Source organism: Silurus meridionalis, chromosome 10 (assembly GCF_014805685.1).
Source record: "Silurus meridionalis isolate SWU-2019-XX chromosome 10, ASM1480568v1, whole genome shotgun sequence".
NCBI classification, from domain to species: domain Eukaryota; kingdom Metazoa; phylum Chordata; class Actinopteri; order Siluriformes; family Siluridae; genus Silurus; species Silurus meridionalis.
This window is the reverse complement of record NC_060893.1, coordinates 23,891,049-23,912,600: the sequence shown is the minus strand read 5'-3', so window position 1 is coordinate 23,912,600 and position 21,552 is coordinate 23,891,049. Positions and strand designations below refer to the sequence as shown.

The following is a 21,552-nucleotide window of genomic DNA, read 5'->3' as shown; positions in this document are numbered from 1 at the left end:
GGAGGGTAGGGTGGATGCGGAAGTGAGATCATGGTGTTTCTGGTGAGAAACTCACGTGTGAGGTGAGCTTGGTGACAGGGTTTGCAGATATCAGAATAGCGGCTGTGCTAATGCATCGGTTGCACAGCTCTCAATGTACACAGTCTTTCACCACACTGACTTATGAAGGCCGGTGCTCCCTGTGACTGTGCGTGCAGTCTTGTGCTGCCATCTGTTGGACTAATTTAAAACTAGTCTCGAAACATTTTGGTCACATCTTCTGTTTTCTGACATCTTCCGGAGAGAATTTGGATTTTAAATACAACCGTTAGATCATTTCACTCATCTTACATCAGAGGAGGACTGTTTACAGCTGCTATAACGTAAGTGAAAACAGAAGCTAGATGATTTGGCCAAAAGTTTTTGAACACACAGCCATATGTGGTTCTTACCCAAACTGTTAGCACAAAGTTGGAGATTTGTATGTGAATTTTGTACATCCCATTCCACATTCATTGCTCATTTGCTGTAATAAGAACCTTCACTCTTCTGGGGAGAGGCTCCACTAGATTTTTGTTAAGATTTGTAGAGATTCATTCAGTCACATGTAAAGTGTTAGTAAAGTCAGGAACTGATGTAGGTGACCAATGTACATCAGATCTCCATGGAGCTGGCTTTGTGCACAGGGGCATTGTAATGCTGGAGCAGGTTTGGGTCTTCTGAAGAAAATATTTTATTTTACTGCATCCAACTTTGTGGTAACAAAGTGGTAATATCTCCATATGTGGTAATATCCCCATATGGCTGGGAAAGTCAGGTGTCCCAATACTTTAGGTCTTATAGTGTATTTGTTAAGGAAGCACCATGTGGTTTGGTTTCTACATAGAATATTAATTATAATATAAAGAATAATGACTCATAGTTGCCTTAAACTTTAAGAGAATAGACCACCAGCACCAGAACCAGCACCAGAACCAGCACCAGAACCACCACCACCACCACCATCAACAACAACAACAATAATTGTGGATGAAAAAAATATCCTGCGTCATTGTTGTCATTTTTTTATTTGTCTATTCATAATGTCCCTCATTTTTCCCTCTATGTTCTACTTCATTCTTTTTCCCCCACACCACTCTCTCTCTCTCTCTCTCTCTCTCTGTTTTATATTTCTTACAATACTATTTTTCCCTTTGGTCTTTTTTCTCTCTTTCTTTCTCATCTTGCCTAGTCATTCTTTTTTCTTCATTATCTACACCTTTATGTTCATCTCTTTCTGACTTGGGTCTCTTCCTCTATTTTTGTTTCTTGCACTTTCTTTCTCTCAGTGTCCACACACACACACACACACACACACACACACACACACATACACACACGTCGAGAGGAGGTTGTTGTCGGCGTGAGTGTAAAAGCAAAGGGAGGAGTGTTAAAGTTCGACTGTAATTTACACCCACACACACACTTAAAACACACACCCTTCCCTAAACTCCGGACAGACCCAGCTCCTTCAGCTCTCTTTAACTCTGTAGGCCATATTTTCAGGCCACCAGATGTCCTAGGAAATTTAAACAGTCTGTGTGTGTGTACATTATACTCATACACACACACACACACACACACACACACACACACACACACACACACACATATACAGCCACAGTAGAGGCTTTCGGACAGCACTAACACATTATAACTAATTTACGTTTGTGTGTATTGTAGTAGACAAGTAGTACAAACATTCTAGTACAAACAGGTCAGGGTCAGGGTCTGGGTCAGGGTCTGGGTTGGGGTCTGGGTCAGGGTCAGGGCCAGGGTCAGGGTTTAAGAATGCCATTAAACTAATACCATGTCAGAAGTTTTCCAGTGCTTGAGTGCTTGGTTTAATAGAAATCGAGGTGAGTCTTTAGAGTTTTTCAGGAGACACTCTGTGACTCAGTTGTTCAGACATCAAAGACATGTTTATTTCACCACCTGGTTGCTGGGAAAGAGAAGAGACTTGATTTATTTCTTGAGGGTTGGCAGGTCAAATCAAGCCATGTCATTGTCTCCAAGGTTATCTTATACAGAACAGGGTTTGATAAGTGCCTTCACGTCTGGTTTTGCCTTTTGTAGGAAAATATGTAGGAAAGTTTTACAGTCGAGTGAATTCAGCACTGTAGAGCCTTCTGGTGAACTGGGTGGTGATGAGTCGTTCATGAACGATTCGTTCATTTTGAACGAGTCTTTAATGTGACTCGATTAGTCTCGAAGACTGATTTGTTCATTTTTTTACTGGACACACGTGAGCAAAGCATCACTAAATCTCTGTAGGTTATGTACAGGAAACAGAATTGAGTAGTTCATCTCATGAGTCCTCTGGTCCGAGTCGTTTGTTCTTTTATCAAATCAAATCAAATTAAATCAAATTTGATCACATGACTCCCATAGGCGCTACACAATGCAAACGATCAAATTATTTTTTCTGGATCTTAACAATTATTGTTACAATAATTATGGGAGTCATGTGACAAAAGACCTACTGGCACAAACCAAAAGATATGAGAGGTGAGCTACTCATTCTGTTGATCAGAACAGATGTGAACAGATGTGTTGGGGGATCGGCTTATTGAACATGTAACATTTTGTTTTATTTCTGATCAAGGGAAAGAAATAAATGATCTAAACGATTTGTTCATTTCGATGAACGAGATTCAAAGAACCAAGTAACTAAAATTATCCGATCTTCCAATCACTGTAACTGGTGTGTTTGGATCTAATCATCCCCACTCTAATGATGAGTTCAGTCCGGTTTGTTGTTGATGGAGAGGCTGCAGCTTTATGTTCCATCTGCCCTCATGTGTGTGTTACCTTCTGGCTCCCCCTTTAATTCTGCGGTCATAGCTAGTCTTGTCAAAGTCTCTGCTTGCACTTTGGTCATGATATTCATTGCCTTTAACCATTATGTGATCATAAGCTTTCTTTGCTACAATGCCTTGTGGCTACTAGAGCCATTGAATTGAAATTTGGATCAGTTGCTTGGTTTTGCTCCTGTGTGATCTTCATGGATAGAAATGCCCAGATCATTCTTATCCTGTAAAGGAGAAAACTGCACTGCCCCCAACAGGTTAGCAATATGAGAAATCAAATCTTTACACTCGCCCATTTTTCCTGCTTCTAACACGTCAACTTTGAGGACAAAATGTTCACTTGTTGTCTAATAAATAAATCCACCCACTAACAGGTGCCATGATGAAGATAATCAGTGTTCTTCACTTCACCACTCAGTGTTATAATGTTATGCCTGATCTGTGTACAGAGTATGAAAAACTACATCTTATGTCTTACCATTTATGTGACATGTCTGTAACAAAAGATTAATGGTGCAGCATGAAGTGAACTGTAGATGCAAGATCCAGACACAGGTTTTAATGTTTACGGTGTAAATGTTGCACTGGTACATTTTTTACATTCGTACAAATTGGACACTTGTTCGGCGTCATCTGAAGGTCGTTACTCTATACAGGAATCTGGATCAATGTTGACTTATGCCGGACTGGGAGAGAAGGAAAGAGAGAAAATTCAAACTGTGAGGGTGGAACAGGAAATAGCTGTGGAGAACCTCTGCCACTAAAAGAGCTCTTTGTGTTTATGTCAGTTAGAGAATCACACTTTATATACACACGTATACACTAAACATGGGGCTGTGCCATAAAACCTGCTCTAGCATCGGCAACCGGCCTTCAAAATGATCACGGGATGAGGTTTAGAGCGTATGTGTTTATGTTGCAGATGAGAGGAGTGAACATATGATGATGACACTTGAGAGCTGAGAGGGATGTCCATATATATATATACACACACACACACACACTATATTTCCAAAGTATTGGGTCACCTGGTCATAAATACAGTATGTGATCCCACATATAGTCCCAATTTTCTCCTATAATTCCCTCCACTCTTCTGGGAAGATGTTCCATGAGATTTTGTTGTGTGCTGATGGATATTTTGTGTTCAGCCACAAGGGTGTTATGAAAGGCAGGTACTGATGGAAGTGAGGAGACCTGGGGTGCAGTCAGCGTTCACATTCATCCCAAATGTGTTCAGTAGGGATGAGATCAGAGCAGGAGATCTTCCTTCCCATGTAAACCAGATCTTCAAGGAGCTCACTTTGTGCACAGGGGCATCGCCATGCTGGAACAGGTTTGGGTTTTCAAGTTCAAGTGAACGCAAAACCTTATTATAGCGTTTCTAAAGACGCTTGGACAGTATGGAGAAGAACCACATATATCAGGAAAGGGCAGGTGACCCAATACTTTTGGAACGAGTGTATATAGAACCTGAAAGCTGAAGGAGTGGGGGCAAATTTATGGTTCTTGAAGGGTGAGGGGAGGGTCCAGGTGTGGGTATTTAAATAGACAAAAATTAGTCAAGGTACAGATTTTACAATAAATTAAATAATATTGGATTTTATGTACAATTAATTTTTATTATAGTAGAAATGAACTCCATATAGACACAAACTCGTGAGGCATTAGGGAGAAACCATGTGTTTGCAAGGACTTACATAAACCCATGAAGCTGCAGTACATATAATATATATATTTATATATATATTTGGCATGAAGTCATGCTTTACTGTACTCATATTGCCCATGAAAAACTACATTCCTCTCGTATTAAATCCTTCTAGTGGGGCTTTTTATTGTGTCTGTTGCTTGAAATAGTGTTGTTTTTACTGGGCTGTGAGTGTGAACAGGAACTCACACTCTGTTATTATGTGGTGATTAAGCGTCAGCTCTGCCACAGCAGCTCTGGCAACAAAAATACTCATTTAAATAGATCCACTTTTAACTATAAAACCTCAGAGTCAGACAATAACACAGAGGAGAGCTAAAGAAAAAACAATGGACCTCTTCTTCATCTTCATCACCGAGTCTAGATCGTGTGTGTTTGTAGACTAAACTGTGTTTCAGAGACTGATGAGCAACATATGGGGATTTACATAATCCACTATGGTTCCATCAACATCTGCGAGACATATCCAATAAGCAACAGAACATGTTCAGCAAACCATATCAGCACATCTGTATTTTTAAGAAGAAACCTAATGTTCCTGCAAAACAAACGTGATCCAAAAATGTTAAGGGATCAACAGATGGTGAAAACGTTAATCCAGAACCATGTGATCAATTCTACATATGTAAGATTGGTATGTGCTTTTTGAGCATCCCTTTTTAGTCCCATTTCTGCTACATGAACTTCCACTCTTCTGGGGAAATGTTCCATTAGATGTTCCAGAGATCCATTCAGCCAGGGTTGTTTACTAAAGTCAGGTTCTGATGTAGGTGAGAAGGTGAGGCGACCCGGGGTGCAGTCAGTGTTCATTCAAAAGGTGTTCAACATAAGTGGAGCTATAGAGCAGATCTTCCACTCCAACTAATGTAAAGCAGATCCTCCTGGAGCTTGGGCTTTGTGCACTGAGGCATTGTCATGCTGGAACATGTTTGGATATCATAGTTTAACTGAAGAGAAAATGAATTGATGTGAAATGTCTGATACTATTGTGTGTCTCCATGATTGTGGTAACATTTTGAGGAAGAACCACATACTGCTGGGAAGGTCAGGCGTCTCAATACCATGTAACATTTTTTTGTACATTCAATTCTATATATTTATTCTACATTAAGCGTTATACCTGTGAGGGATTAATGGGGCCGATTTTTAGCATCTTTAATTAATCAGAATCTTCGGATTGTGCTGCGAATTAAAACAATTATTAGTCAGGCGCAGCTGATGCACCAAACATAACTCTCTTATACCAGCAGGTGGCAGTAGTCTGTATTCAAACAGGGAAACTAGCAAAGCTGGACCTGTAAATATATAAAGCGCTCACCGTTTACACCTGCCACGATCATTACTAACGGATTTGTCTCACTTTGTTTAATCCTGTCTTCTACTCTGCAGCTTTACGCCCTGATTATTTATTTGTTATCTATCCTTATATCCTTCATTGGTTAGATATGATGATGCTTTCGGAGAGAGAATGAGAAGATTTGGAACTGTTTAGTTAGCGATCCTTCAGCCAGCTGTAGTTTAGGCTACAGGGAGGCATTGGGACCAGAACCTACTAACAAGTGCAGACTCGGAGAGTCTTGTGTTGTTCAATGGTTTCATTTCAGCAGTTTTCTGTATCACCTCATTAATTAAGTATTAGATTTTATTGACCGTGGAAAAAAAGAAAATCTGTTTACCTTGGAAAATTGTATGTATAAAAAAGTCTGTTTTGGGACAGTGTTGTTAAAAGCGCTGTATAAAAAAATGTTTTTAACGAAATTAATGTTCTATATTATAGCAGTTACGTCTGTATGCGCTTTTCTGAGGCCTAGTGAGCTGATTAAAGAAACCCAAACCCATTCTCAATGATTGTGTATTTGCACAAACACCTCAAAGAACCTTTTCGCATGTCTGAATGAACCTGATGGAGTGTGTGTGTGTGTGTTGATACAAAGCCTCACAACATAATGTTGAGGTGTTAAAGAAAGCTCTTCTCATTGGTCAGAATGTTTTACGTCATCCGTCACACAGGAACAACAGAAACGTCTGTGACGTCACATGGAAGTGATTATTAGCTTCTGCTCACCGTTCACACAAAAATCTACCCAAAACAAAACATCTCTCGAACAGAAATTGCTCCTGGTTATTTTTTCTTCTTGCTGTACTCCTTCCTCCCCTTCTCAGTGAAGCAGCGCACTCTGCGGATCTTCTCCAGCTGGCTCTGTATGGTCTCTACAATGTCCACATGGTCAGGAATGTGGACGTAACGCACGTTACGACCCGTCACAAACAGGTCGGCCATCTCTGAAACGTTCCCCCGTCTGTCTCGGTACACCACGTCCTCCAGACGCACGTTCATGAAGGCGTCCACGTTGAGGACGCGACCCCGTGCCGTGCTCTCGTCCCGCAGATCCACCGTGGTCACCTGACCGTGCAGACCCTGTAACAGCACCACCAGGCTGTTCTCAGAGATGGTGCGCTCGGCGATCGACTGAGTCGCCATCGATTATCTGCTGCACACACGCGCACACACACACACACACACACACACACAGCATTAAACATGCAATGAAATATATTCATTACTGAAATTAAATCCACATCTTATAATCTACATGATAACAACACAAACACATTTCATATAGCTATGTGTAAAAGGATTTAAGAATAATATATATATATATTTATCCTCATATCCAAGAGTTTAAAACAAACAAAACCAACAAAAATACATCTTTTAAACAAAAACTAAATAAAAAAGAAAACAAATTAAAAACAACATAGTAAAAAAAAAAGATACAAAAATAAAACCTTTATAATTCAATTAAAAAACGAATAATATATATTTTTATCTCAAAAGAAAACTTCTGTTTGCATTGTTTATTATTAATAATAGTGTTGAGGTTTTAATATTGCTATCAAACACTTTTAAACTCATTTTATAACATATTACAAATCTCCCTTTTATTCCTTCATCTTCAGTAAACTGGAATGTTGTAGGAGGAAACCGGAGAACCCGGAGGAAACCCATACAAAACAACAGGCTGTGTTAAACTCTTTAATACTTTAATTAGAAATAAATATTAAACAGTAATATCTAATAATAATAATAAATAAACTGCATTGTAACTGAAACGCCAGATAATATAGCCAACATGCTCAGACACCTGTTTAGCATCATGCTAACCGGAAGTACAAACAGCCACCAACTCCACATTACAACTACACGGCCTTGTCCTAAATCCTCTCTGCGCCCTATCGCACTACACAGGGCTCTACTCTGACTGTAATTTATACCCTCCCTAGTGCACTACAGCTCAGTTTGGGATTGGCCCAGGCTACACGCGGGTTTTGTTCTATTAAACAATAAAACAGGAGAAAGTTTTTAATGAAATTTAAATCTGTTAATATTTTTTAATTAATTAATTGCACAATTAATAAGTACTAAATGCCTTTACTGGCTGTTTCTTGTTACCTGAATTGTCGCATTTGTAGGCGCTGTAACATTTCCGCCCAACAGCAGTCCCGTTGTTCCGCCCCCTACTTCGGTGTTGTCAGTGGTGACGTCATTTATTTTCACCCCGAAGCGCGTTGTCTGCCCCCTAGCGGCTGGAGACTTATTCGGGAAAGTGAAATGACTCCAGAACCAACATGGCTACCATTCCATACTTCAACAGCATACAATTCCATCTGGACTGCGGTTCATTGGAACCGACTCCACCGTACAACAAGACAATGAGCCCAAGCGTACGTCCGAGCTCATTATCCAGTTGTCTGGAGTGATATCTATCATGGAACGGTCTGCCCAGTCACTGAACCTAAATCCTATTGAACTGCTCTGGGATGAACTGGAGCAAAAAGAAATCTCCCAACTACTGGAGAACACCTTTGGCCAGTTTTACAACAGGTGGAAAAGTATTTTAGCTGAAAGTTTAGAGAAACTACTTGTCCAAATGCCGAGAGAGTGTAAAGCTCTTATTCCTGTATTTATGAAAATAAAGTACATAACATAACTATCTGATTATTGTGGCTATGACGTGTTGTTAGGTGAAACTTTACTGTATTACTCGAGTGAATTTATACAGTATTCTCTGTACAGTAGAGTCAAAAAGCCCCAAAACATGCTCCAGCAACAGCTTCTGGTAACGAAGCGATAGAAGAGGACAACTGGCGCGACAACTGTACAACAAATTCATGTCTAAACGTAAAGGAGATCAAGCAGAAGGTACAAATAGTACAGCTAGAACTTGTACTGAAGAACCACAACCAGGGACATCAGCAGACTCCGAGGAATTTCAAGCCAAAGGATGGTTTAAACGCAGTATACAGTACACTACTTTTCATTTATTTTAATCTATTTGTTATTATATTAAACACTACATGTGTTTATTCAGAGTTTTTGTGCATGTAGTGTGTGATTTTGGTCAAATTTAAGGTTTATGAAATGAAGTATTGGTATTCAGGGCCCGTTATTGCGGTTTTCAGTTTCTGGAACGTAACCCCCATGATATCCGAGGAAATACTGTATTTCTGTGGTTTAGAGGTCGTCCATCATGGCCAGCAGATCTTCTCCTTTGTTGCTGAGTCTCTCGTCTTGGTCCTGATCGGTGAACTGGGCAGCGATGTGAGTCAGTGCTGTGTCAGCCTGCAGGTAAACACAAAGCGCTTTAATACATAGATTCAAACACCTGTGTGTGTGTGTGTGTGTGTGTGTCTTATGTTAATTTCTCTATAAAGTCCCGTGTCATAATCAAATGTGTCTTGTCAATTTCAGACAAAGAATGTTGATTGCCAGGAGAACTCAGACTGAGAGTAACATCACAGAGTCTTTATGAGGCAGATTAGAGACATTAGAGTGTGAAGGTCACGAGAGATCTCGTTTCTGCCTCGATCTCACACAGTATTTAGGAGGAAATCATCTGCAAACCGTGTAACATACCGACAATTACAGTCAGACGTTCAACAAAACACACACATCTGAGGGGTGTAAAGAAGAGAAGAGAAAAGAAAAGACAATGGGATTAAGGGAACAGAGGAGAAGAGCAGAAAAGGAAAGAGAGGGGGATATGGAAGAAGTGAAGATAAGAGAGAAAAGAATGAAAAGAGCAGGTTTTATAAACCCCATGTGACTGCAGTAATACTACTCCACCCATCCAGGAGACATGCGCACACACACACACACACACACACACACACACACACACACACACACACACACACACACACAGAGTAAATATGCAAATATGAAGCATGGCCTCAGGGTTCACCTTCACAGCCTGAATGTTCACCACACCAAACGCCTCATCTTTCCTGGAAAGCCTTCCCCTGTAGAGACACAGAGCTTCTCAAACACAGCGTACAAACATCACCCTCACCCCCCTTCCTCGTCCTCCTCCTCCTCCTCATCATCATCAATATCATCATTATAGTCAGACATGATAACTACAAACATCTCTACTGATAATACATTTTATTAGCTTTCATAGATGCAATTGAAAATGTATATGCACTATAATTACATTATATCAAGAAAAGAGAAGTGGATAGAGGAGAAGATATGAGAAAAAAGAGAGAAAGGGAGACAGGAGAAAAGATGAGGTGAGAAGAGGAAAAGAGAGGAGAAATGTACGAGTAAGATAGAGGAAATGTAAAAAAGATGAAAAAAAGGGATGATGAAAAAAGCAGGAGAAGAGAAGAGAAGGAAAAAATATGAGAAGAGATAAAAGGGTAAGAGAGGAGATGTAAAAATAAAAGAGATGAGAAGAGAAGGTAAGAGAGTAGATGTGAAAATAAAATAAGTAATGTGAAAAAATGAGAAAAGACGAGAAAGTAAGAACAAAATAAGAGAAGAGTTTATAAATGTTACTACACAGCAAATACACTGCAGGATACAGTACGTGCATCTGATCTCGCATGAACATCGTGAAGTACATTGGCTGTAAGTCTGAGAGCTGACGTGTACTCACTCCTCATCTTCCTCCTGCTGTGAGGGAAACAGATTCACTCTCATCCCTCCATCATCACCAACAAAATCACAAACCTCCACCTGTCCCATCAGCTTGGCCAACAGGTTCAGCTCGGCTTTAGCCAGAGGGTTAGGATCATCTGTAACCTGCTCAACACACACACACACACACACACACACACACACACACACACACCAGTCATAAACGTGTAAATAATATGGCACCATATGAAACACTGTTGATGAAGCTAAACGTTCACCTGTTCACTTCTACATGTGTGTTTGGAGCTTGCAGAGGTGTGTGTGTCCTCAGCTGAGCTCTCAGCGTACCTGCATGAGCACAGGGTTTGTACATCAAAGGAACATGAAGGAGAACTCTATTCCGCTCCACACACACACTACTCTTACAACTTATAATTCAGGTTTACTGCTGTTTACATGTTAGTGCCCAGACGTGTCACTCGGTCTCCAGACACATCGAATGAAGCGTCTCTCAAGGAGCTGGCGTAGCTGCCTCCGCTCACAAATTCACGCCGCCTCACCACCCTGCCTCGAATGTTAAAGTACCTGAGGCAGAAAAGATAGCGTAGTTAAATACTGTATTGTGATTGGAAGTTCAGGTGTGATCTCAGAGGTAGGCATTTCATAATGACCTCAATGAGCTACATGGGGGATTTTTGAGTGTGGTGGAACTTATATAGTGAATATAGTGAGTTTGATCAAATCAAGATAAATCTGATGAACTGGAGAAAAAACCGTTTCAATGAGAAAGAGAAAGAAGAATGGCACCAGGAGTTAACTCCAACAGCTTCAAGCTTGCTTGCTTGACCATTTAAGGATTATCTTTGTGTGGGAATGCTTTTGGGAAACTTGGTCCTTATTGGATGTAATTTTTTTTTTTTTTAATCTAAAGATTATCTGAATATTTCAGTTTAGCATTATGCAGACTGTGATTTTAAAACATTACACACAGGACTGAGATGATTCAGCACAGTGTCACCATTTTTACATAAATACTGCTTAATTAGACAATTGACAATGTCAGGCAGATCTCTCATTCATGTTGATTTTTCCTTTCAAAATATTAGGAGAATGACATTCGACCTCTGCAACTGATGCGGAATGAATCCTTTCACTGGCTTTCTATAGCTGTCCACATCAGTTTTAAAACACAAAACAGTCTCACCCTGCCCTACAACAAGCTCCATCCATCCTCCTACTACTACAACAAACTCCATCCATCCTCCTACTACTACAACAAGCTCCATCCATCCTCCTACCACTACAACAAGCTCCATCCATCCTCCTACTACTACAACAAGCTCCATCCATACTCCTACCACTACAACAAGCTTCATCCATCCTCCTACCACTTCAACAAGCTTCATCCATACTCTTCCACTGCAACAAGCTCCATCCATCCTCTACCACTACAACAAGTTCCATCCACCTCCTACTACTACAACAAGCTCCATCCATCCTCCTACTACAACAAGCTCCATCCATCCTCCTACCACTACAACAAGCTCCATCCATCCTCCTACTACTACAACAAGCTCCATCCATCCTCTACCACGACAACAAGCTCCATCCACCTCCTACTACTACAACAAGCTCCATCCATCCTCCTACCACTTCAACAAGCTCCATCCATCCTCCTACCACTACAACAAGCTCCATCCACCTCCTACTACTACAACAAGCTCCATCCATTCTCCTACTACTACAACAAGCTCCATCCATCCTCCTACCACTACAACAAACTCCATCCACCTCCTATTACTACAACAAGCTCCATCCATCCTCCCACCACTTCAACAAGCTCCATCCATCCTCCTACCACTACAACAAGCTCCATCCACCTCCTACTACTACAACAAGCTCCATCCATTCTCCTACTACTACAACAAGCTCCATCCATCCTCCTACCACTACAACAAACTCCATCCACCTCCTATTACTACAACAAGCTCCATCCATCCTCCTACTACAACAAGCTCCATCCATCCTCCTACTACTACAACAAGCTCCATCCATCCTCCTACTACTACAACAAGCTCCATCCATCCTCCTACCACTACAACAAGCTCCATCCATCCTCCTACTACTACAACAAGCTCCATCCATCCTCCTACTACAACAAGCTCCATCCATCCTCCTACTACTACAACAAGCTCCATCCATCCTCCTACTACAACAAGCTCCATCCATCCTCCTACTACTACAACAAGCTCCATCCATCCTCCTACCACTACAACAAGCTCCATCCATCCTCCTACCACTACAACAAGCTCCATCCATCCTCCTACTACTACAACAAGCTCCATCCATCCTCCTACTACTACGACAACAAGCTCCATCCATCCTCCTACTACTACAACAAGCTCCATCCATCCTCCTACTACAACAAGCTCCATCCATCCTCTACCACTACAACAAGCTCCATCCATCCTCTACCACTACAACAAGCTCCATCCATCCTCCTACCACTTCAACAAGCTCTATCCATCCTTCTACCACTACAACAAGCTCCATCTATCCTTTACCACTGTATCATGATCCCTCCATTCTCCCTCTATTCTTTAACACTGCATCACAGATCCCTTCATCCTCTCCAGCAGTCTTCCATCCAAGCATGTACTCTCTCAACAGAGTTTTCCACTGACTGTATTTCTAGTATTTCAGCATCAGAATGAATTCATTTACTTACTTGTACTTTGTAAGTCTCTCTGGATAAGATGGAAATGCTGTCAATGTTTATAAATGAAGAATCTAAGATAAAATAAGCCACACCCCTATCCGAAGCTGATAGAGCTAAGAGAAGCTGGAAGTAGCTTTTAGCTTTTAGCTTTATAAAGTTGTATATTTTTATCTTGAACATTTGCAAAAGACCACATTCGAGACACTAACAAGGCCGAGGTGTGTGTTTGTGTGTGTGTGTGTGTGTGATGATTTAAACATGCAGTTGGAACAATGCTAAAATGGTGGCTCTATGAACATTTTAGAAAATTATTTCAATGGAAAGAAACACCGCATGAAATATTATTTGTAGATAATGTAATACTGTATCTATGATAATGATTCACACACAGGGTAAAAGAAGTAGACAGAGAAGAAGACCTGATTAATCCTGGAACCTCAGAGCCGTGAGGCACCGGCCCTGATGTTGGCATCACAAAAGTCCCATCCCCTTTCTGGAGATTCCCTTTCAGGAAAATCGAAACCTGGAAGAAGGAATCATATATGATGTCCAGTGAACACATACATACATACATACACATTACATACACCAGTCTCCTGTACAGGTATAAAGGAGAAAATATATCAAATATTAAAATAATGTATAATATACTGTAATATGAGGAGCTTTATTACCTCCAACTTCTTTCAAAGGGTTTGAACAAAACAAAAAACGAATATTTCCAAATACCATTTTTTAGCTTTTCACAAACACTGTGTAAAACGAATCTCACCCTTATGTGAATGTCCTGAAAGAAAGCAAGGAGCGTCTGCCGTATGAGCTGAAACTCGCCGTCTGATAGAGGAGTGTACGTCTAAAACAAAACAAGAAAAAATACAACTATGATAGAAGTACAAAGGCTCATAAAGTAAAAGTTCCCTAGTTAGCTAGCTCCAAAAATATTTGGACACCTGACTTTTTTTCAGCCGTATAGGTTTTTTCTCCAAACTCAAAGAGGAACACAACTGTATAGGATGTATTTATGCATGGTAGCACGAACTGAACTAGGAGACCCAAACCTGTTCCAGCATGAGTATGCACAAAGCCAGCTACATGAAGATATGCTTTACATGGGCTGAAAGATGTGGAAGATCTGCTATAGCGCTCTGACCTCGACCCTATTAAACCCCTTAAACACATTTGGGATAAATGTGAATGCTGACTGAACCCCAGGCCTCCTCACCTCACCTACCTGACTTTACTAACACCCTTGTGACTGAAAGAATCTCCACAAATCTTGAAATCTATTGGAACATCTTCCCATAAGCGTGGGGAGGATTATAACAACAAAAGGGGACACAATGTTCAATTGGAAGTTCTTAAAGCACACACAAATTTTATGTGAGGTCAGAAACTGCCACCATTAAAGATTTATTTGCAGTTTAAACCGTAGAAAAGTTCATTCTACATCCATCCATCCTGAAACCAGGGAATTTCTAACAAATGTTATGTGGTAAAAAGGTGGTACCTCTATGATGAAACGCTGTGCCTCGTTGACAGAGTTAATGAGGCGAGGATTGTCTTTAATGAGTCCCCGAACCCCATCCATGTGGTTGAAGGAGACGAGGAGCAAATCTCTTGGCCGAGGACAGAGGACGATCTGGTACTTAAACGCCATCATCATCAGATCATACAGCTGCGCACACACACACACACACACACACACACACACAAGATATGGTCAAACATTTGTGGACACCAGCTTGTTAGTCCTTTTTGAACATCTTGTTCCACATTGAGTCCCAATTTTACTGTTATATTAACTTCTATTATATCCCATTTTTCTGGAGATGTTCCACTAGATTTTGGATTGTGCTTTTGAGGATTTTCATAATCAGTTACAAGAGTGTTAGGTACTGATGTAGGTGAGATGAGGAGGCCTGGGGAGCAGTCAGTGTTCTAAATCATCCAAAAGGTGTTCAATAGGGTCAGGTCTCTATAGCAGGAGATCTTCCACTCCATCCAATGTAAACTCTATTTTAATGGAGTTGGCTGTATGCTGGAACAGATTTGGGTCTCCTAGTTTAAGTGAAGTTAGACTTTCATGCATCCAAAGATATTTTATAAAATTGTGTGCCTTCAAGTTTGTGCTAACAATTTGGGAAGAACCACATATGGGTGGAGAAGTCAGGTGTCCCAATACTTTTGTCAATATAGAGTATAGTTCTATAAGTACAGTAGGACCCCTGTATCCAGAGATGAATGTGTGTTAGATTCCAACATGGGTAATTCTGGACATTTATAAATGATTTTGTAAGCAGATGATATGGAACTCATCCCTGAATGTCTGCATTTTAAATATATGACATCATAGGATTTAGCATGATGTCACACTGAAGTTAAATATATATATATAAAAACATCTGGGATTGGGTTTTATGGGATTTATATCAAGACTGCTTCAAAACATTGCTTCCTCCATATCCACTCTCCTCGATCCCCTCCTTCCCCAGCCTCCCTACCCGGTCCATGCTGGTGGAGCTGAGCCTCATGATGGAGGTATGAGCCAGACGTGTGAGCAGGCAGCGCAGCGCTCTGTGTGAGTACACGTCCTGCGGCTGCATCGTCTCCTCTATAAATGCCTTACTGAACATCACGCCTACGATATCGTTCAGCACTACACACACACACACACACACACACACACACACACACACACACACACACACACAGAGATTCAAATCAAAGACACAAAACACAGAGGACAAAAACGTATTTGCATACAAATAAAACTCAGTTAGCAAAAGTACTACTACTGTAATCTCAGGTGGATGATGAAGGTGCTATTTAGTGTGTAGGACACTGCTAATGTCAATCCTTACAGATCTTTACCTCGTTTCCTGTCCTCCTCTGACCAACCTGCAGGAGGGACAAGTAGCATGAGAGCATGATCTAGACCCATTCCTCATTCTCTATTAAAAAACACCACACACTTTATACACTTTATAGGTCTATGTTTAAACACAGGGTAGTCCAAAGTGTCAGGGGGCTAGTCTAGCGTTTACTCAAAGATCTTTAACACATCACTGGAACTGTGTGAAGTGCCTGCCGGCTCCAAACGTTCCACCATCATCCCCATCCAGAAGAAACCAAAAATCACTGGACTTAACGACTACTGACCAATTGCCCTAACATCTGTGGTCATGAAGTCATTTGAGAGACTGGTGTTTGACTTATCTGAAGGACATCACTGGACCCTTGCTGGACCAGTGGACTGGACACACAGGAGAACCTGGTACTGCACTTCATCCTGCAACACCTGAACAAACCAGGGACTTATCCTGTTTGTGGACTTCAACACCATCATCCCAACACTCCTCCACACCAAACTAACCCAGCGCTCTGTTCCAAGCACTGGTGACCCACAGGGATGTGTTCTCTCCCCTCTGCTCTTCTCCCTGTAGACCAATAACTGCACCTCTACAGACCCTCTGTCACCTGAAGTGCAGACGACACTACAGTCATCGGCCTCATTCCACTCAGTAGGTTAGCATTAATGTGTCAGATTAGCTTCCACCCAGTAGGTTAGCGTTAACGTGTCAGATTAGCTTCCACTCAGTAGGTTAGCGTTAACGTGTCAGATTAGCTTCCACTCAGTAGGTTAGCATTAACGTGTCAGATTAGCTTTCACTCAGTAGGTTAGCATTAACGTGTCAGATTAGCTTTCACTCAGTAGGTTAGCATTAATCTAACCTGCTAAGTGAAAGCTAACACAGCTGTATTATTTGCCCACACTTCCTGCGCACATTTGCTGGAAGTGAACACGCCAAACCAGAGCCTTCAGATCAGTTTCATTCAGAAATTCTCACTTTTTTTTTTTATGTAATATGAGAATCATTGAACACTAACTGAGAGGTGCTGCTGGAGTGTGGGAATGAAATAAATACTAACATTTTAGAAGAAATATTATATATATATATAAATAGGGAAAATAGGGAGACACTAATCCACCTATTAATGGGGAATTCTGTACATTTCTCTCATTGTGAGCAGGGATTTATTTTTAAAGGAGGGGAACTAATACTAAATTACCTTTCTGTATTTTATCATCTGTTTGATTCTGAGCTCGGAGTCTCTGGTCCAAAATATAAAGCATTTCTCCTCCCAGATTTATTATCAGTAAAGGCAGAGTCCTCAAAGACATGGTGGAGGATTAGAACCAGTTTACAGCACAACAGAGTCCGTTCTTTCTTTTCTTATATGTTTATTTATGTCCTCCTAAAACCTATTTGAACTATTCTTTAAAACAATCTGAATGTGCTTCTAAAGCGTTTTCCTTTTTAACTGTAAAAAAAGAAAACAAATTAAATGGTATTAGACACACTATCAATATCAGATGTGTCATTACAAACCGCGTCTGCAAGAGGGCGCTGTTTTAATGGTTCTTTTTCGTTGGCTCGACGAGGCTGCATTCCACCTGCAAAGTGTTATTATTGACACCTAGCGGACTGACTGCGCTACTACACGAGTAAAACAAACAAAAAAAAAGTGTTTTTGCGAAGTGCTCGTCATAATCCACATACATACCCAACGGGAAGTTAAGGTTGTGTAAGTAACATAATTATTCAGTAAATACAGAAATATATCAACAAGTCTTATAATAGGTCTAAAAAGTATACAGAAGGCTGTAATGCATTGTACAGAAGAAGAGAATGAGAAGTGTTCAGGGGTCTGGAATAAGTTTTCCTGCTCATTGCAATATGGTCCTTGGAGGAGTACCTTTCCTGGTACAGTTCTTGGAGAAGTACAGTTTGTGGAGGAGTATGGTTCCTGGCACAATTCCTAAAGGAGTACAGTTTCTGGAAGGGTATGGTTCCTGGTGAAACATTATTCCTGGTACAGTTCTTGTAAAAGTCTGGTTCCTGTATATGTATAGTCATCATTGGAGCACATTTCCTTAAAGAGTAAAGTTCCTGGCTGAGCATGATTCCTGGAGGAGCACAGTAATAGAGCAGAACGGTTTCTGGTAGGGTATCGGGAGGAATATGGTTCCTGGTATGGTTACAAGAGGAGTATGGTTTTTGATAGAGTACAATTTTCTGGAGAAGTAGATTTCCTGGTATGATTTCTAGAGGACTATGTTTTTCGGAGGAGTATGGTTTCTCTAGGACCATGGTTCATTGTATGGTTTCTAGAGAGATGGTTCCTGGAGGAGTACGGGTCCTGGTATGGTTCTTGGAGAAGCATGTTTCCTGGAGGAGTACAGGTGCCAATAGGGGCTCAGTACTTGAAAGAGTAAGGGGTCTGGAAGAGCATGATTCCCAGAGGAGTACAGTTCATGTTATTGTTACTGGAGGACTATGTATTTTGGGGAAGTATAGTTCCTGCTATGGTTACTGGAGAAGTATAGTTCCTGGAGGAGTGCAGTTCCTGTTATAGTTCTTGAAGGAGTACAGTTCCTGTAGGAAAAGGGTTCACCATTGTTCCTACCTCTGGAGCACTTTTGATAGATACGGACCACTGCAGACCAGGAACATCCCACAAGAGCTGCAGTTTTGGAGACGCTCTGCCCCAGATGTCTAGACGTCACAATTTGTCAAACTCGCTCAAATTCTTACGCTCGCCCCTTTTTTTTTGCTTCTTACATCAACTTTGAGGACAAAATGTTCACTTGGTGCGTAATAAATAAATCCACCCACTAACAGGTGATAAAGACAACAATAGTGTTCTTCACTTCACCATTCAGAATGTTATAATGTTATAATGTCATGTCTGACGCATGTACTTAGACTTGTATACTACATGATTAATAAATAAATATTAGCAGTTAAATGCCATAACTCTGTCAGCATTATCACCATTTCTCTTTACATTTGTGTTCAAAACGTTTTTGTTTTGTTCGTTTACACTTCTATCCCACCTGTAGCGTGAGAAAGATGTTATTATCATCGGTTGTAATTGTTGCTAAGCGACACGCCTTTTGCCCAAAACACACTTTTCCACTATTTGTTTTTCTCACATGCAATTCACTGTTTTTTTTTGGTAGTTTTGTTTGTTTTCTTACACAAGCGTTTCGATTAGAATATCCCCATCTATCGTAAGGACCAGAAACTATAAATGGGTATTTTTTTTGTGTATATACATTTCTATATGTATTATAAATATAGTTTTTTCTTCTGTTTGCTTTTCATTTTGTTAATTGATAAAAATAAATGACTTTACACTTTACACATCTATCAGACTTCTATATTCTGCATTATACCTCCATTATACATCAGATTGTCTTTTCACAATGGCACCATGCTTTTATATAACCATTTATGCAAAACATTGCTGCTGAAAAGCCACGCTGTAGCTGATCACACACCCCTCATACACACTCCTCACACACACCCCTCACACACAAGGTACTGAAGAATTCTGTCCCTCAAAGCCAGACTGTGTAATAGTTTCTTTCCACAAAGTATTTGACTCCTCAATAAGGGACTGGACTGACACACACACACACACACACACACACACACACACACATTTTTTATGTCCTGTGTATGTTCCAGTGTTGTCATGTGTCAATTTATTTTGTGTTTGCTAGTAGTAGGCCACAGTTTTTTTCTACACCATCATCATCCCATTATTGTCTAAAATAGAAATGATTTCTATGTAAATTGTAAATTTAAAAGTGAATTCTTTTGTTCTGCACTTTTCTTCTTTCGTCAACCTAAAAGTTGCTGCTGTAAAATAAGTTTTGCTTTAGGCACGAGTGTCGAGGTTTTATAGAGGAGACCGTCTTTAATTACATACTTTATAGAAACGTGGGATAACAACAATCCCTTTCCGCTAGCTGCAGGGCAAGACATCTGCTAATATGCAAATTAGGAAGAGTGAGAGGTATGCAAATTTTGAGTCTTACAGCACGCACGCAAGAACGTGCAGACACACACACACACACACACACACACACACACACACACACACACACACATACACACACCAGAACTGCCGAAGAACACACAGTACTAAAATGTTATCATTTAGAATAAGTTAGTAGTAAGAGTTCAGAGTATTCTAAATGTTTATTGGGGAACGATTCTTCTTTACCTAGAACTTTTAAGGCCATGATCATCGATATCGATACCAATAAAGATATTTTTTAAAGCCATAATTTCTTTATATTAAATACACTATAATAGACAGGACTAAAGCTAAAACTAAAATAATCATTTAGGTTTACTTGAAAAAATCTAATAATCTAAATAATCTATTTAAAAACATTTCAAAGTTTTAAGAAAATGTGATTTGTCTCAGTGTCGAGTCGAGGCTGAAAACTTTTTGGAAATGTTTCTGAGGTAAAAGAGCAGAGGGATCATGGATATCAAATGTTCGGTGAACTGGGATATTTGCCTGCCTGAGGATGGCGTTCTCTTCGACTGGAGGCCACTCTGTGCAGCTGGGGATGGTTTCACATCAATGTCTGGGGATCCATGAAATGACTGAGAAGCACAGGAGCTTTGAGGATTTGGATTTGGATACATGTCAACAATCTGCTACACTGACTCAGGACTACAGTTTGCATTCGTGTACCTCCACCTCTTCAGGTTCTTCTCAACCTGCTCCCTACTCTTACCACAAATCACAATATCATCCGCAAACACAATAGTCCATGGAGACTCCTGTCTGACCTAGTCCGTCAACCTGTCCATCACCACTGCAAACAGGAAAGGGTTTAGAGCCGATCCTTGATGCAGTCCAACCTTCACCTTAAACCAGTCTGTCAATCCTACTTCACACTTCACTGTTGTCACACTGTCCTCATACATGTCCTGCACCACCCTCACATACTTCTCTGACACACCAGACTTCCTCATACAATGACACAACTCCTCTCTCCACCCTGTCGTACGCTTTCCCTAAATCCACAAACACACAATGCAACTCCTTTTGACCTTCTTTATACTTCTCCATCAACATTCTCAAAATTCATTGTAAAACGTGCTATACAAATACAGATTGATTGGATTTATATCAATATGATTTATATATATATATATATATATATATATATATATATATATATATATATATATATATATATATATATATATATATATGATTTAATTTGAAATTTAATATATAAGTAAAATTACATGGTACATTTATTTACTAATTATTATTAAAAAATATAATTAACAATGTAATTTGTAGTAATTTGATTAAATAATATTATCAAACAGACTTTTTTAAATGAAATATAATAGTACTTTAATTACTTAATACTGTTTTTAACAAATAATTAATAATTCTATTCAATAAACCCCACATAAACCGCATTCAGTATGTTTTTACATTCCATGAATTACAATGTTTATGTGACAGTGAGATGTTGACACTA

The 21,552-nt window shown here is 40.1% G+C and overlaps 2 protein-coding genes across 4 annotated transcripts; both read right to left on the bottom strand.

The window, feature by feature from the left end:
- Positions 1–6,373: 6,373 nt before the first annotated feature.
- lsm10 (LSM10, U7 small nuclear RNA associated) lies at positions 6,374–8,704 on the bottom strand. Of its 3 annotated transcripts, none has more exons than XM_046860155.1 (2): positions 7,994–8,704; positions 6,374–7,031 (listed from the first exon to the last, which is right to left on the bottom strand). In XM_046860155.1, the coding sequence occupies exon 2, from the start codon at positions 7,019–7,021 to the stop codon at positions 6,662–6,664; it is 360 nt and encodes a 119-aa protein (XP_046716111.1). In that variant the 5' UTR covers positions 7,022–7,031; positions 7,994–8,704; the 3' UTR covers positions 6,374–6,661. The 3 variants fall into 3 exon arrangements, with proteins under 3 accessions (XP_046716111.1, XP_046716112.1, XP_046716113.1); XM_046860156.1 differs by having other exon boundaries at positions 6,374–7,028; XM_046860157.1 differs by lacking the exon at positions 7,994–8,704 and adding an exon at positions 7,686–7,954.
- A 138-nt stretch (positions 8,705–8,842) lies between these two features.
- oscp1a (organic solute carrier partner 1a) lies at positions 8,843–17,573 on the bottom strand. Its single transcript, XM_046860154.1, has 11 exons — positions 17,256–17,573; positions 16,056–16,082; positions 15,686–15,840; positions 14,692–14,859; positions 13,957–14,037; positions 13,604–13,707; positions 10,922–11,050; positions 10,744–10,813; positions 10,485–10,630; positions 9,786–9,843; positions 8,843–9,163 (listed from the first exon to the last, which is right to left on the bottom strand). The coding sequence occupies exons 1-11, from the start codon at positions 17,365–17,367 to the stop codon at positions 9,056–9,058; spliced, it is 1,158 nt and encodes a 385-aa protein (XP_046716110.1). The 5' UTR covers positions 17,368–17,573; the 3' UTR covers positions 8,843–9,055.
- Positions 17,574–21,552: the final 3,979 nt, after the last annotated feature.